General features: G+C 27.6%; 1 protein-coding gene across 5 annotated transcripts in view; it reads right to left on the bottom strand.

The window, feature by feature from the left end:
- The window catches only part of LOC111639300 (proton-coupled amino acid transporter 1-like), a 44,458-nt gene continuing 27,683 nt past the window's right edge, over positions 1-16,775 (bottom strand). For 4 of the 5 annotated variants that reach the window (XM_023385148.1, XM_023385149.1, XM_023385150.1 and 1 more), the window contains 6 exons: positions 12,750-12,834; positions 8,194-8,472; positions 5,528-5,703; positions 2,908-3,095; positions 2,681-2,809; positions 1-313 (listed from right to left, as the gene is read on the bottom strand). In XM_023385148.1, the coding sequence (XP_023240916.1) occupies positions 171-313; positions 2,681-2,809; positions 2,908-3,095; positions 5,528-5,703; positions 8,194-8,472; positions 12,750-12,834 (1,000 nt within the window). In that variant the 3' untranslated portion in view covers positions 1-170. Of the gene's footprint in view, positions 314-2,398; positions 2,463-2,680; positions 2,810-2,907; positions 3,096-5,527; positions 5,704-8,193; positions 8,473-12,749; positions 12,835-16,775 lie in introns of those variants that run through there. The other variant, XM_023385153.1, reaches the window with a different exon arrangement.

Genomic DNA, 16,775 nt, shown 5'->3' with positions numbered 1-16,775 from the left:
TTATTTAAATAAAAACTCTTCGTAGAGTCCTTATAAATAAAACCATAAATTTACTAAGTTTTGTATTAACTTTTTTAAAAATTTAAAATGAACATGTTAATTTTTTTTAAAATAATTTATGGAATTTGTGCTAACAACAATGTTTGTGTGATACTAGCCAAACATTTCCATTAATCTGACTCACAGTTGTGTTTTAAGATGACACAGTTGATAATCCCATCAACACTAGCATATGTTCCAGTAAGAAATCCAGCAACACCAAATAGTATAATAAAGACATCCTTGAAAACCATTATGGTATATTTCCTTTTAGCTGAAAATTTTAGATGATGATTATTTTTTTATATAGAATATCACAAAAGTTAACATTATTATTATTGATATAGAATATTAACTCATTGTATTGTCTAATTGTATTGAATAGCTTTCTTTTAATAATTTTGATAATTTGAAAAATGTAATAATTATTACATGTTTATAACAAAATTATTAAAAGAAAGCTATTCAATACAATTAAACATCCATGTTTTATAAATTAGATTAAACATTTACAAGAACTAATGTTTTTAATAATTGTGAAAACAGAATAAAAATTAAACATTCTAAACATAGATCTAAGACATTTCACACAACATAATATATTTTCATTATGCTATATATATAATATATTTTCTTCCTAATCTATAGAATAACCTGTTTTCATCATTGATAACATGGAATAATTAGTTACAGCTAAAGTTTTGCATCAGATGCAAAGCTTATCATAACTATTCCAATGATCATATCAATGATCAACAATTTGGTTAGTAATTCAAACTATCAAAGATATAATCAGAGATCATAAAGAATAAATTTTAGTGAACAATTAAGATGGCTGAGGTAGATGAGGTGTCAATCTATTGCTCTAGGAGTCTTGGGTTTGAATCTTGGTATGTAACCTCAAGAATTTTTTAGAGGTAATAAATCCCTGATATATCAGGCCCTGTTACCTCCATTAAGGCCTGACTGAACCTACAATTGGAAAAAAGGGCTCTCTTAATGCTCACAGAGCAAAAAATAAAGTTTTAGTTTATAAACAGTCTTACTAACAGTAATACAACTATCAATTTTAAATTAGTAACTTTTACTCTAAGCAGTTTCTAATTTAGTTCCCTAAATTTCATAAAACAGCTTATATCTCTAATTCTCTATTACTCTGATATTCCCATTCCTATCATTATTTATTTTCTTAGTAAAAACCAGAACATTGTGTGTTAGCTGGCTATCACAGTAACATATAAATCTTATATATTAGATACAGAAAATATTGAATGTTTTAATTCTAAGACTATTTCTTACTTCCATATTTAATTTTTTTTTCTGTAAATCCATCTTTTAAAATTACAGCTTCCTCCTCTTACACAAGATTAGTCAGGTAACTTCTCTACTATCCCATCTAAGCATTTAAACACACTACTTCATTCTTTTACATCATTGAATATAGCCAACATAAAGACAGATAAAAAGAAAAAAAAAATACATTGAATAATCAGAAGAATATCTTAAAAAATCTGCATATAGAAAATATCAATCCATATATTGATTGTGCAGTATAGTTAAGTAATGAAAAGAAACTGAAATGTTGGTTGAGAAAGTAAACAAAAAAGGAAGAAATAAGGCCAAGCTCAGGCCTTGGAACACAACTCACCATATGTTAGCAAACAGAGATAACTTTGTATAGAAATATATTTTATTACTTTTATTTCAAACTATATCTTTTCTCATTAAAATATTTACTATCATACATATCAATACTCTATGACAGTGGTTCTTAACCTTTTTATACTCGCAACCCACCAAATATTTCATAATTTTTTTGTGACCCCCATTTTTTAATAATAATTTATATTTGTTAAATTATCTATAATAAATTGATTTTTTTATTATTGCTTTATTTTTTTATATAATAAATAATAAAATAATAAAGTTATGTTTTACATCTATTTAAATAACATTCAAACTCCACAATTAAACATAAAAGCTCATTAATTTTTAACAAAAAATAAAATAAGAAACATTTAAAAATTCATAGAAAAAACAAAAAATATTCAAAAATACAAAAAGGCAGGCACTTGCGAAAGACAGCAAATTTTGTATTGCTGTTGGAAACGGGAGGATTTTCTGCACGAATTTGTATGCAAAATTCCAAGCATTAATAGTTTTAATAGCTTTTTAGAATTACTTTGAAATAACAGAAGTAAATAGTGCAGTGTAAGTAGCATATTTACATTTATTTCTTCTGTACTAACAAAGTTGTATGTAGGAAAAAATAAGAAATAAATAAAAAAACTAAATACAACAACTTCATCTTTCTTATTTTACTTTTCAATATGATATTCGGTTATACATCAATTTTCTTTTTATTATATTCTGAAGGAATTTTGCATAATTTGGCGGTCCCCGGCAAACTTCTTACGGTCCCCCTGTTAAGGAACACTGCTCTATGAATATACTGTATTATAAAATATTTCACTACCATAATAGATGCCACTTAAATTTTTTAATAAACATTTTCAATGATAAAATTTTTGAGAGATTTTATGCTTCATTCTAAAATTTATTCTAAGATTTCCTAAAATACAAATTTTATAAATGTAATAAATTTAATATTTACAATCATTTTTACTTTTTTAAAACTTACTTATATCTGTACTCCAATAAGTTATTAGTTCCAAACTTGCTGGAAAAATTAAAGCTAATGAACTACTTGCTACTGCTCCAACAAGTGAAATAAAATACTTCAAATCATTAACAGCTGCAGCCAATGAAACTGAAATGAAATTATTTATATATCTTTAACACCTTGTACACATGATTAAAGACTGAGTATTCATTATTTTAAATAAATTTAAAATAATTATAACTTACATGTACAAATAACGAGAAATGCCCTAAAACAGTATTCAATAATATTAACAGTTTTTGGAGAATATCTTCTTTCTAAATTTGCTTTTTCTTTCAGCCATGGCCATATTATTTGGAGTGGTACATACATTTGTAATGCATATGACAAAAAAATTGCTATAGCAAACAATAATCTTACAACCTCATTAAATCTGTAATAAAACAAAAATTATTAAATGATTAAATTTTTTATTATGTCAATATATATGTTATCAAATAAATTTTGAACTTTAATAATTATTGATTATTGAATAAATTATCTGATAACACACAAGAAAAAATTTTTGCATATAGTATAATTTATTTTTTCAGTTCACACAACAACAAAAATCCAGTGCACACACTACAAATTTAATTTTAAAAAATAAATGTTTTCAGGACCATCAATTACAAAGATATTAATGCATTATTATCCATATGGAAATTGTCATTTAAAGTGATAAAAAAATTTTTTTATATTATTTAAATAATAATAAAATTTATTTTTATATACAAATTAGAATATAAAAAAAATATAAATCTTCTTGGCTTTGGGAATAGGCATCACAATATACATGGAAATGACCAATTAGAAAACAAATTCCATTTGTCATTTCCATGTATATTGTCAATTCAACTGAATTGGTTGGTTAGTTGAATTTTGTGGCACAAGGTCCTAGATAGGCTAAAGAGTGCCAGGTCTTGACAGTTATTAAAAGACCAAATGGACATTGAGACATGTCAATCATTCTATTGTATATCCTAGAGTTCTTTATATAAGTTTATTTCTTTTAGATATGCCATTGTAGATTGGATTTATCTGTTATGTAGTACAGGTAGGCCTTTTACAACGCGGTACCTTTACAAAGTGTTTTCGCTCCAACGCGGTTGGAAAAATGCAGTAATTTTCTTACAACACAGTACTTTTACAACGCGGTTTATGGTATTTAGAAACGAATTATCTTTCACATAACAGAAAAATTGCAACGGATCACGTGATACGAGCCACAGTTCGGTATACAGAGCTAAAAGTCTTTGAAAACAGCTGTTTGTCGACGTTGGCGTGTTATTTATTTCCTTGAATGTTTCAGGGGAAGACCAGTTTCTAGACAGATGTGTATTAGTTACCGTAAACACTCAAATATATCACTAAATTTTCCATCATTTATACTGTTTCAATAAGTGAGGACAGCAAAAATGGTCCAAAACACAGTATAAACTTCTATTGGGTGTATATTTTTAAAAACATAGTGAAGAAAAGTTATTTTTTGAGATTTTTACTGTCCACAAAACTGATTGAAAAAATTTTAGCCATAACAATGCCGAACGAAAAGACAGTCGTTAAAAAGGTAATTTATAACTCTTCAAAGATAGAAATTTTGGATTGAATTAAAAATCAAGAGCAGATAGCTGATATTAGTAGGCATTTTAATTTAAATGAGTCGACTATTCGGTGGATTAAGCAATCGGGAGAAAAGATTAGAAATTTGGTCGCATCCGGATCATTTATTCTTGCAAAAAATGTTGCTAGTCCGAGAGCATCTATAATGTAAAAAATGGAAGAAGCGCTAATATTATGAGTAGAAGATATGAACAAGAAATGGTTGCCTTTAAATAAAACTGCACTTAAACACAAAGCCTTAAAAATATTTGATTATTTAAAACAAATGGGACAGTCGTCAGCTGCAGTGATGTAGCGTGGGTGTCAGCCGCCCGGGGCGGAGGAAAATTTTGCTGCCCCCTTATTTAGGTATCTCAATTTAAAAGACTAAAATTCAGTTTCGTCACAGAATAAATAATGAAGAATTCCGTGCTCATTTCAATCGATCCGAATCGTAGGTGCGACAAAAATATGAAATGAAATGGTTCAAATTTTTACAAGATATTATTATTATTTATTGTGAAATTTTGCCACCCCTTAAAAGTGTCGCCCCCACTATGCTTTGCCACTGGTCAGCTGATGAAACTAGTGTTAAATTCGTGGCAACCAATGGCTGGTTTGAAAAATTCAAAAAAACGCCATTCAAATGCCAAGTTTTTCTCTTTTTAGTACCGAATCCCAGTTTTTGTATTGAGTTGGTGTCTCCTATAACGCGATTTCTCACAACGTGGTATTTTCAAGGAACATATCTACCGCATTGTAGGAGGCCTACCTGTATATTCCGTAGAGTAATTTGAATTTATGAAGTTTATTCCATGCATTGTTCTATATTATTAATTAATGTAAACCTGAAGATGATTGCTGAAACAATTAAAAATATTTGTTTTTTTTTATATTAAATTTGTAGTGCATGTGGATTGAGATGAACTGATAAACACAACCAGTTATTATGGATAATTTAATTTTGCAAATAAAATTACTAGTACCAATTATTATTCTGAAAGTCCTGTCAGTTACATTACTGTAAAACATGCTGTTCAATCACATTAGAACAATTTAAAAAAAATCAAAATCAATTGCATTTAATAGTTTAAACTGTCAAATGCAACTACTGATATAAATCAGTACCAATGTAAATAATAATAATACTTATTAAAATGCATTTATATTATATTGTAATCTTATAAAATATGTATTTATTAAAATTTTTAAAAATGTTCTTACGGAGTATGCTCAAGACTGTTTGCAATATTTCCATCAACTTGTGGACCAAATTTTAAATAGCCATAAAATCCAATTGCAGTATAAAGACAAGCAACAAGAACCATACCAGTATTCAAAACACCTGTCCAGCCTCCAAAATCTTCAGGAGTTTTCATATCATTTTCTAATGGAAGAACCTAAAATTTATATTAAAATTATTTTCTGAAAAATTTTGTTGGAACATTTTACAGAAGCAAAATTATTATACATGGAGTTCTTAATGGAAATTATTCAAAATATAATTATTCTTTCATTAAAATGTAAGGTAAAGTTTATTTTTAACTTTTGTTTCACTATCTGATCTTAAAACTACTGCATTAAAAATTATATATTCAAAATAATGTTGTATTTATGCTATTATCTTATTCTTGCTTGCTTTAAAAATTTTAATTTTATTGGTTATTCATAACATTTGATGGATCAAGAAATTAACACAATTGTGTAACACAAATAACAAGTATAAATGTCTTGTTAACATAATCAATTTGATTGGGTGGTTGTCACATAAACTTAGTTCTGCAATGCCAGTACCATTATTACATATTGATGATGATAAAAATTGCTGATTTATTTAAATTTAATATGCATATATATGAGAAATCTATTAAAGTTTTACATGATAAAAATCTTATGCAACATTTGGAGTATTCAGATTTTTGGAAGGCTAACAGTTAAACAGGGAAATAATATATTAAATTTTAAAAATTAATGTGATTGTGTGAAAGAATAAGCAATTGAAGTTCAAATTAATTAGTCAAATCTAAACTTCTCGTTTTTGGCTATGTTTATATATAACAGGGGTGGCCAACCTGCGGCTCGCGAGCCACATGCGGCTCTTTGAAGGATTATTTGTGGCTCTCGATAAATGTACCCGAGTTCCATTTTTGTGTTATTATATTTTTAAAAATTATTATCGTTCCGTATGTGTTTCAAAATGTCTTTTAAATTACTAACAACAAATATGAAAGACTAAGTGCAACGTTGTAACAAATTTCATTTCCGTCCAAGTTAAGAATGATATGACTCATCGAAAACTGCAAGAACGAACATAAACAGTGGCGTAATCGTCCGTTATCGCCCGACTCCAGATCGATTTTGAATTTGCAACGGACAGTTGACATTGTGCTCTGGAGGAAACAATTTGTATCACTCTTGCTACGGATATAATTCCTAATCTGGAATTTTTTTGCATACCTTTTTAATATGTATTTAATTGCGGATCGCGAAAAATTTCAAATTTTGAAAAATGGCTCGGACTATCAAGGAGCTTGGCCACCCTGGATATATAACATCAAAAATGAGTCCAAATGCAGCTGAGAGCCAAAAAAAGCCATGAGTATAGATGGTGTCAGTATGACAACTTTTATGATTATATAGTTCAAATTAATATTTATCTATAAGAAAAACTGGATGAAGATCCAGGTAATATCAGTGTAAATACATCTATATGGTAAGCAAAAAAATTGCTATTTAAAATCCCATTATGTAAATTTTTTTATTCCAGAATTTTCTAATTTATTTAACTGAATTAAAAAATAATTTCTAATAATATTAACAAGATAGGCTACCATCTGTCTAACTTTGATGCAAATTCAATATTTTTAATTAATAAGTTAGTATAAATGTAGTAGTAATTACATACAGTTCCTGCTTTACTAGAGCTGAGAAGACTCAAAAGCACTAGGAAATATTTTCAGTGTTTAGTTCATTCTCAGTAGTAGTGTTGACTGTTACATATGGTCTGAGATACAGTATGTAGCTTTATTCTTCATAACATTTGCAATTTCTGTTTCAATATACAATAAAGCAGAAACTGTAAATGTTACTTATTGAGAATTTGAAATTAATACAATGTTATAATTAATATAAATGTAGTCCAAAAGTTTGGCAAGTTGGAATTATGAAATTAACCATCTAATTGCAAAAATTGTTCTTTTAGATTAACTATAGTAGAAACTCACATTTAATAAACTTTCACAGATTAACATAATGTGTATTGGAAGTTTTGCAAAGTATCAGATGTGTCTGAGAAATAACATGAAGTTAAATGCATTCATTGTTTTCATCATACAAAAAATTTCAAAATTACTAACAACTATTAAGTTAACTCAGCTAGCAGATCTTGAGACAGTTTCCCAAAATTTGATATTTTGTATCTGTCACTTGCAGTTACTTTTGGTTTATATTAGGTTTATGATAATTTACTTCTAATCGTAAAATGTTTACTTTTAGATCTGTGGATACTAAGAGGGCATTATTTCTAGGCCCATTGTGGATTTGACCAGACCCTCATCAAAGGTGACTGAATGGTGAAGAATAAGGTCTGATATATCTACAACAATCTGAAAAAATTTCTGGAGTTCTCCACTTGGATTTGATACTGGAATCCCTAGAGAAGCAAAATAATGCCTTTACTGCTTTACCATCAAACTCTCAAATGGGTTTATTTTTGGAAGTAACTTATTTATGGAAATAGTCAATACAGAAAAACCAATAATAAATGAAATTTACTTATAAAAATTTGAACTTGTTTAATATGATAATATTGCAATTAGATATAGCATCAGAGATACAATCAAATTATAATATAGAAGCTGCATACTTTCATAATAAAAGTTAATACTTACAACACCAATTCCTTCAAATGAATATATAGCAGTCCCAAAGAATAGAGGCAATTTTGAAAGAGGTGCAAAAGCAGGTCGTGAAGACGTAGGTGGAAGCTTCTGAACAATATTGTAGAATATACTGCAAAGACCAAATAATTGCAATACATTTGCAATTGTTGAACTCCAAGCCAAATGTTTTAAACTCTTGATAAAATTATATAAAATCATCACAGGTAATAAAATGAACAAGTAGCCATAAGAACCAAGTACATCATGACCAGCTAAATTCACAGTGACCTGAAAAGAACATTAAATATAAATTACTATTTTAAAAAAGTGTATATATATATATATATATGTATGTATATGGTACTGGTAATATCAAAATGACCAAATAGGATTTGTGTACACACACAAATCCTATTTGGTTTTTATATAAACTTATTTTCTAACACTAAACTTTTTGAAATTAAAACACTTTTGATACATATGTTAGGAAGCAATAGTGTTCACAGTCAAATAATTCAAAATGTGAAGAAAAAACAGATGTGACAGTTCAACATAATAACTCATTTGGAAAACTGATTTCATTTGAGTCCAAGAATTATAAGTATGTGGATTTGTGTGTATAGAAGAACATTCTAACCTTTAATGCTAAATAATCTGCCAAATTATCAGGCTATTTTTGGGCTATGTTAATGATTAGTTACTAATTAATTTGACTAGAGTTAAGTAGATACAATAAATTTCTAAATTTAAAAAATTACTTTAATTATTAAAATTAATATGAGATGACAGCAATCTGTCTAACTCTAGTCAACTTAATTAGTAACTAACCATTAACAGCCTAAAAATAGCCCAATAATTCAGCAGATCATTTGGCATTAATTAAATAGGGTTATGAGTTGTTTTATTCTGATCTCTGTAGCAATAGTATAATTCTACTCCATGACAGTGACTGCACATATATTAAATTCAAAACTTTTCATTGGAAAATGAACACAATTTTCCTTGCAGTTCAGATTTGGCAGCCAATGATTTTTGTTTTCAATCTTGAAGAATGCTTATCAGGACATTATTTATTAAAATATATTTAGCTGTATAAAATAAAGATAACAACCAATATCTCAAATACTAGAGTAGAGATAACAACCAATATCTCAAATACCATAGTAGAGATAACAAAGACTTATCACACTGCTCTGGTGACATCAAAATGACACTTCTATCATCAGAATCCAACTTTATTACTTTATTCTGAAAGTGCTATTTTAACAGTAGCAGTCTGATAAGTCTTTGTTATCTCTACTATTAGTGTTTGAGTTCTGTTTCAACAATATTAAAGACAAAAAGCTCTTTTATAATAAATATAACAAATTATGTGGTAAAAGTTGATCAGAAAGTAAAATTTAATTTAAACTTACTTTCTGATCAATTCTCAAGTAGTTTGGGATAAAAAAAAAAGGTCAAAAAATGGACAGTTTTTGACTTTTCCTACGACAACTTTTGATCAGAACCACTAGAACTATAAAATACCAAAGATTAAGCCAAATCCACTGGAACCCACTTTCCATGAGGTTTGTATGGGGTCCTTTTATACAGTATTTAAAAATAATAATGTTCATGAAAAAATAAAGTTCATTTTTAAGATAATCTAGATCATCCACATTTAATGCTTTCTGAAATAAGCAGGAATGCTGAAAACTTATCTTTTGTGTTATCTAACTCTCATTGATTACCCACTTTATGAGTTTATAAAGATGAACAGTGCTCCTTTAATGGATGAAATAACTACATTTTAATATGTTATAAAATTTAGTTAAAATGCTGCTAAAATATGATAGACTATCTTAAAATAGGAAATTCTGGTATATAAAATAAATATTTTTTAAATCTTAAACTTAGGGGGAGATTAAAGGAGTTTTAATTTGATATAAATATTTTTTCTTCCAGTTAAACAAACATTTAAAATAAAACTTTGCTTTCATATAAAAATTTCAAAATGTTTATAAAAGTATTCACAAACATTTAATGAAAATGTCACTTTTACTATAAGTTACTTATGAGTTTGATTTTATTCTAACAAATTATCAAATTATGACATATTAAAAATTATTTTAATTGAGACATTTTCCATGTAAAATTTTACTTTGAATTAGTTATTTAAGGCTACGAAACATTAAACACAATGACATTGAAAATAACAATTCCTAAAAAGAATCTGTTGCTTCAGATGAAGACAATAAAATCAACATTGAATATGATTTAAAATTAACATTGTCATTAAAAAGTCAACAATTTAAGACAAACAACTGTTGATTATTTCATCTCTCTCATGTAATTTCAAATAACAACAAACTCTAAACTCATTTGAAGAATGACAAAGAACATTTTTACAATTGAAAAACCATCTTAAAGATTTCATGATAAGAAAGCATCTTGCAGCATTAGGTCCATTTTAATATTGCTTCCATTACTTTCCATCTGATATTCTAGTTTTTAATAGTTTTGTATAAATAAATATATTTTGAAATTGTTTCTGGGAAGATTTTAACTTTAACTTCATATTGTGACAAAGAATATTTAATTCATAAAACTCACTGTTTAAATATACTCACTAAAGTATTCTAGTAAAACAGATAAAATGTGAAAAAAGCATTTGATCCTATTATATTAATACAGTAGACCCCCCTATAAAATGGGTTCATATAGTTCGGATTCCTATATGATGGCGAAAAAATTGCGACAGTATTCGTACAGACATGCTAAAAAACTCCTATAATTCAGTAAAATGTCATCGCTGACTCGTGTCGCGACAGGATTGGTCGAATCTAGACCAATAGTGAATATTGTACAAACCGTTGAGTTTAAATGAGCAGTGGACCTACTAAAAACCATTTATTATTTAACGTCCAAATAATTATATTTATATTAATGATGTCTCCAAAGTTCAGCAAATTTTTCGCAAAAAAAATAATTTATCAGGAAGCACATGAGCGCCATTCGATGACAAGCTCCATGAAGAAAACAAGCTTAAGCAATGGCGTCGTCGAATGGTGCACACTTGGTAAGTAATCCTACAATTTTTGTTTATAGCATAGTTTATATGGATTATTTCCAAAAAATTATATGTATTTTGGAAATGTTGAGTCAAATTAGTCTAGAATTGATTAATTTTATGGAAGAAACCTTTCAAACAGCTGTAGTCCATAAACTGCATATGTGCCGGGCTGTGATTGGCTCATGTATTTAAGGGCTCGTAGAAAATGGATTCATAAAAACTGGAACGTATCTACCATGTTATGGGAGTTGACTGTATACTTATCATGGGGTATCAATTATTTATTAATCAGACTTATAGAATAAGTTTCATTATGATCTCTTTTAGTGTTGCTGTTAAATAATTTATTAATCATGCCTAAAGGAGGTAATTTTTAAACTTAGATGTTATCAATTTGAAAATCCATATAGTCAAGACAAAGTAAAACAATTAATTAAAAACTGAAAAACATTTGTGTGTTTTAAACAGCTTGTAAAAATATTGTAAAAATTTTTTAATGAATTTCACTAATAAATTATTTTTTGTATAAGTATTGCTTAATTTTCAACATAATTTTGTCATTAATACCAAATTCCTAGTTATACATGACAAAATAATTTTAATAGAACAAGCAATTATTTATTGTGATCACTACAATTCTAAGCTGCAATTTTTAATCTTATTTTTATTTTATTTAAAATATATGCTCACCACCTCAATTTAGTAGTGGCTTGCCCCCATACATCATATTTTTCCAATAACAATCTATCTAATACCTTTCAGGGGAAAAGTTTTGAATTGAAATAACACAACTTTAGATTTGAATTGGAATTTTATATATAGTTAATCAGGGCCTCCTGCCTCTAAGGTTTCCATATATGATCTCAAATTTCATTTATCAAACTCCATTCGAGGAAAGACAGACTGACGGACAACAGTGGGAATTTATAGGTCTACAATTTTTTTCAAATTGCAGCCCAACCAGAATAACTTCATCTCAACTGCATACAATCAGCAAATATGTTCTATCAAATTCAGACTATTGCATTATGTTAGTTTTAATGACAATGTTTTACTTAGAAGAATTTTAGTAGAGTTTAATGTGAATATTTTTAAAAATATTCATGTTAAACTGAACAGCAACAAACATTGATGTTAGTCTTTCTCCTGAAAACTTTTGCATTAGAATAGAATTTAGTTATAAGAGAGAATATGACTTAAAAATTATTTATATATACAATAGTATATTTTTAAAAAGACAGTCTGCATCTCTGAATGCTTTAATTGGGGTTTTTCCATTTTTGACTGCTCTGTAGGCACAGACCTTTTTTCCATGACCACAAGTTTTGGCTATGCCTTACTGCAGCTGTATACAATCCCATGTCCCATTGAGTGGTAGGCTAATGCCTTAACTACCTCAGCCATCCAGCCTCTTATTTAGGGCTATAATAGCCTATTTATAGTGCACATTTTTCTGATAAATTTTAATTTTACATGATTATTAAACTTTTCTGTTAAATGATAAATCACTTACCTGCCTCAAACTATCAGATACAAAAATGAAATACACACAGCAGAATCCAAATTGAGTTAGTAGGAGCATCATATTAACCAGTTTCCTATATAAAATATTTTATTAGAATTCTTTAAAATAAAATAATTCCATAAAAATGTTTGGCTATAATTTTACTTTATTAAATAATAAAGTATATAGTTTTGAAAGCAAAGACACAAATCTGAAATTTCTACAAGTATAATGAAAGTCAAATAAAATTATTTTTTCATATATAATTTTAAATGTGCACATTATTAGTATATTTCTTACAGAATTGCTTTATTATGAATTAATGAACATATTCTTTTATATTAGTCAGTACTAAATCCATAAAATAGATGTTTTATTTTCACAATATTGTCTTGTCTCTGAACAACAAATAACTGCTCTTATGAATAAATCTATATAAATATTTTTCTTTGTTCAAGAAAACTCAATAGAAAAATATAAATTAGACAGAATTAGATAACCTAATAAATAGGGTATAACAATTTGCAGGGCTTATCACACCAAGGCCGACAGAAAGAAAAACCAGAACTTTTATAAAAAAAAGGATTGGTCTTTAATAATCACATTTCAAATTTAGGTAAGTATGTATTTCGGGTACAAGGACACCTCATCAGCTTACAAACACATGGTAACAACTTAACAAATACAACACCAATAACCAGCCAATACAACAGGATAACCAACATATGCAGTGCACTGCATTTACAATTTCTCAATGTAACCCATACACTAAAAACTAAAATATCAAGTATAAATTTGAATACAATGACAATGTGGTATAACGTATTATCTGGGACCAGTAAATGTCAGTCTCTCCGACATTTTCCAAATTCTGGTAGACGGTTACACTATTAATAATAAATATTGTTAAGTATATTAAATAACACAAAAAAAGGGGAGGAAGCTAACAATGAACTTACTCTTATTACAACCAATTGGTCTCCAGATTTTAACACAAACAAAATACATCTGATCTATAAGACTTTGTGAAGTCAACTGCTCTGTCACAATGCATTTTTACAAAGCAATGTGACTATACTCCCACATCTGTTCAGCATCTGTTTCAAGGTTTAGGTGAAAAGGATGTCAATCCACCGCTCATGTAGCTTCAGTCCCACGTTGTTATTAATTCTGATGTCTTCCTGTATTTTCAGAATTTCTAGGTGTTCCTGTAGTCTTCTTTTTAGTTAATTGTTTTCTGTCATAATACACTTGATACTATCTTTTAAAATTTCACAACCTTCAGTGTTGCAATGTTGTGCCACTAATGATGATATCAAATTATTTTTAATGGCATATATATGTTCTTTAATCCTTGTCTTTAATTTTCTTCCAGTTTCCCCTATGTATCTTTTTTTATGTGAACAACTGCAATCTAATGAATCAACTACATTATCTTTTTCTAAATCATTATGTTCATTATTTTCATGTTTACTGTTAATCAATTTTGCTATGATTCTTGTGTGGTTTGGTACTAAAATAATATCTAATCTTTTTAATTTGTTTTTTAATTTTTCAAAAACACCAAAAACATATTCTATTTTTAGATAGTCTTATCTAAAACACCAAAAACATATTCTATTTTTAGATAGTCTTATCAAAAACACCAAAAACATATTCTATTTTTAGATAGTCTTATCTAAAAATAGAATATGTTTTTGGTGTTTTTGAAAAATTAAAAAACAAATTAAAAAGATTAGATATTATTTTAGTACCAAACCACACAAGAATCATAGCAAAATTGATTAACAGTAAACATGAAAATAATGAACATAATGATTTAGAAAAAGATAATGTAGTTGATTCATTAGATTGCAGTTGTTCACATAAAAAAAGATACATAGGGGAAACTGGAAGAAAATTAAAGACAAGGATTAAAGAACATATATATGCCATTAAAAATAATTTGATATCATCATTAGTGGCACAACATTGCAACACTGAAGGTTGTGAAATTTTAAAAGATAGTATCAAGTGTATTATGACAGAAAACAATTAACTAAAAAGAAGACTACAGGAACACTTAGAAATTCTGAAAATACAGGAAGACATCAGAATTAATAACAACGTGGGACTGAAGCTACATGAGCGGTGGATTGACATCCTTTTCACCTAAACCTTGAAACAGATGCTGAACAGATGTGGGAGTATAGTCACATTGCTTTGTAAAAATGCATTGTGACAGAGCAGTTGTCTTCACAAAGTCTTATAGATCAGATGTATTTTGTTTGTGTTAAAATCTGGAGACCAATTGGTTGTAATAAGAGTAAGTTCATTGTTAGCTTCCTCCCCTTTTTTTGTGTTATTTAATATACTTAACAATATTTATTATTAATAGTGTAACCGTCTACCAGAATTTGGAAAATGTCGGAGAGACTGACATTTACTGGTCCCAGATAATACGTTATACCACATTGTCATTGTATTCAAATTTATACTTGATATTTTAGTTTTTAGTGTATGGGTTACATTGAGAAATTGTAAATGCAGTGCACTGCATATGTTGGTTATCCTGTTGTATTGGCTGGTTATTGGTGTTGTATTTGTTAAGTTGTTACCATGTGTTTGTAAGCTGATGAGGTGTCCTTGTACCCGAAATACATACTTACCTAAATTTGAAATGTGATTATTAAAGACCAATCCTTTTTTTTATAAAAGTTCTGGTCCTTCTTTCTGTCGGCCTTGGTGTGATAAGCCCTGCAAATTGTTATACCCTATTTATTAGGTTATCTAATTCTGTCTAATTTATAGTCGAGGGCAAAAAAGCATTGTTTATTATTAGAAAAATATAAGCTAGATTATTACATTAATCAATCATTAGAAATTTAGTATACAAATATTCTCTCTTTTAGCTACCGAAATAAGCTTTTTTCTAATTTAGTAAGTTGTTTTAACAATATTTCAGGTTTTATATTAACTTTTTAATATTTATCAATCTATTGTTTGAAAAAAAGCATAAGATGAATGTATAACAAGAATCACTTATTTCATTTAGAAACTTTCATTCATTATTTGACAGTTTCAGTTAAGTAAATTTTCTTCTGTAAGAAAATTCTGTAAATAAATAAATTCTTAAAATGATAGATATATTTAGGATATGAATTAATAAGATCCAAAAGACCAAGCAGGTCAAGATTTACATTTAATGTGAATATTAAAATAACTTCATTTGAAAATCCTATGTAAATAGCTTATAATTTAGAACTAGCTATATTACATAATGTTTGAAAATACTAAATTGATAGAAATATACATGATGATATTCATAGTAGATTAAAATAAATATCTAAATAAATAAGCTTATTAATTTATTAATGTATCACCTATTTAAAAATATACACATATCACACATTTATAAAATTGGAAAAATAGAATTACATATAACTGAGTTTATTAACTAGTTATGAGAAATTAAAAACTAGAATGAAAATCTATTTACAAATTGTGAAAATAGGTAAAACTGTATAATGGTTACATTATTTCTGTTTTTAATTAACACTTACTCTGCTACGAATGTAATATTACATTTTGTGAAGACTTTGGTTAAAACGAGAAACGTAATATTACGTTTTTTACTAAAGTCTATATATCAAGTTATTTCTAGCTTTAAAACATCATATTTTCATTGCTGAAGATGTAATGTTTTCTTTGTGTATTTTAGTGTGTCTGTTAATAAATAGTGGGAACTATTTATTCAGAAATTTGAAATATAAGTGATTTTGTACAACCGCGATAATAGTCTGATTCGAAGTTTTGTCGCCATATTTTGCAAGTGAATATTGAGTAGTTTTATTTTTTATATATAAGTTAAGTTTAGATATGGTGCATTAACGTACTAACTAATAATTGTTTGAATTCATTAATAAAAAAATCAACAAATATAATGCCGATTATATTGATTTATCTGACGAAAATGTTGCGATTATGATTTAGGCCTAACTGAGATTGAACAAATAGAAATAAGCCATGTAATTTCGTTATTATTTTAAACCTGTA

The sequence above is a fragment of the Centruroides sculpturatus genome, unplaced genomic scaffold (genome assembly GCF_000671375.1).
Source record: "Centruroides sculpturatus isolate CEXI.00-Female unplaced genomic scaffold, Cexi_2.0 scaffold1193, whole genome shotgun sequence".
NCBI classification, from domain to species: domain Eukaryota; kingdom Metazoa; phylum Arthropoda; class Arachnida; order Scorpiones; family Buthidae; genus Centruroides; species Centruroides sculpturatus.
This window is presented reverse-complemented; position numbering and strand designations above follow the sequence as displayed.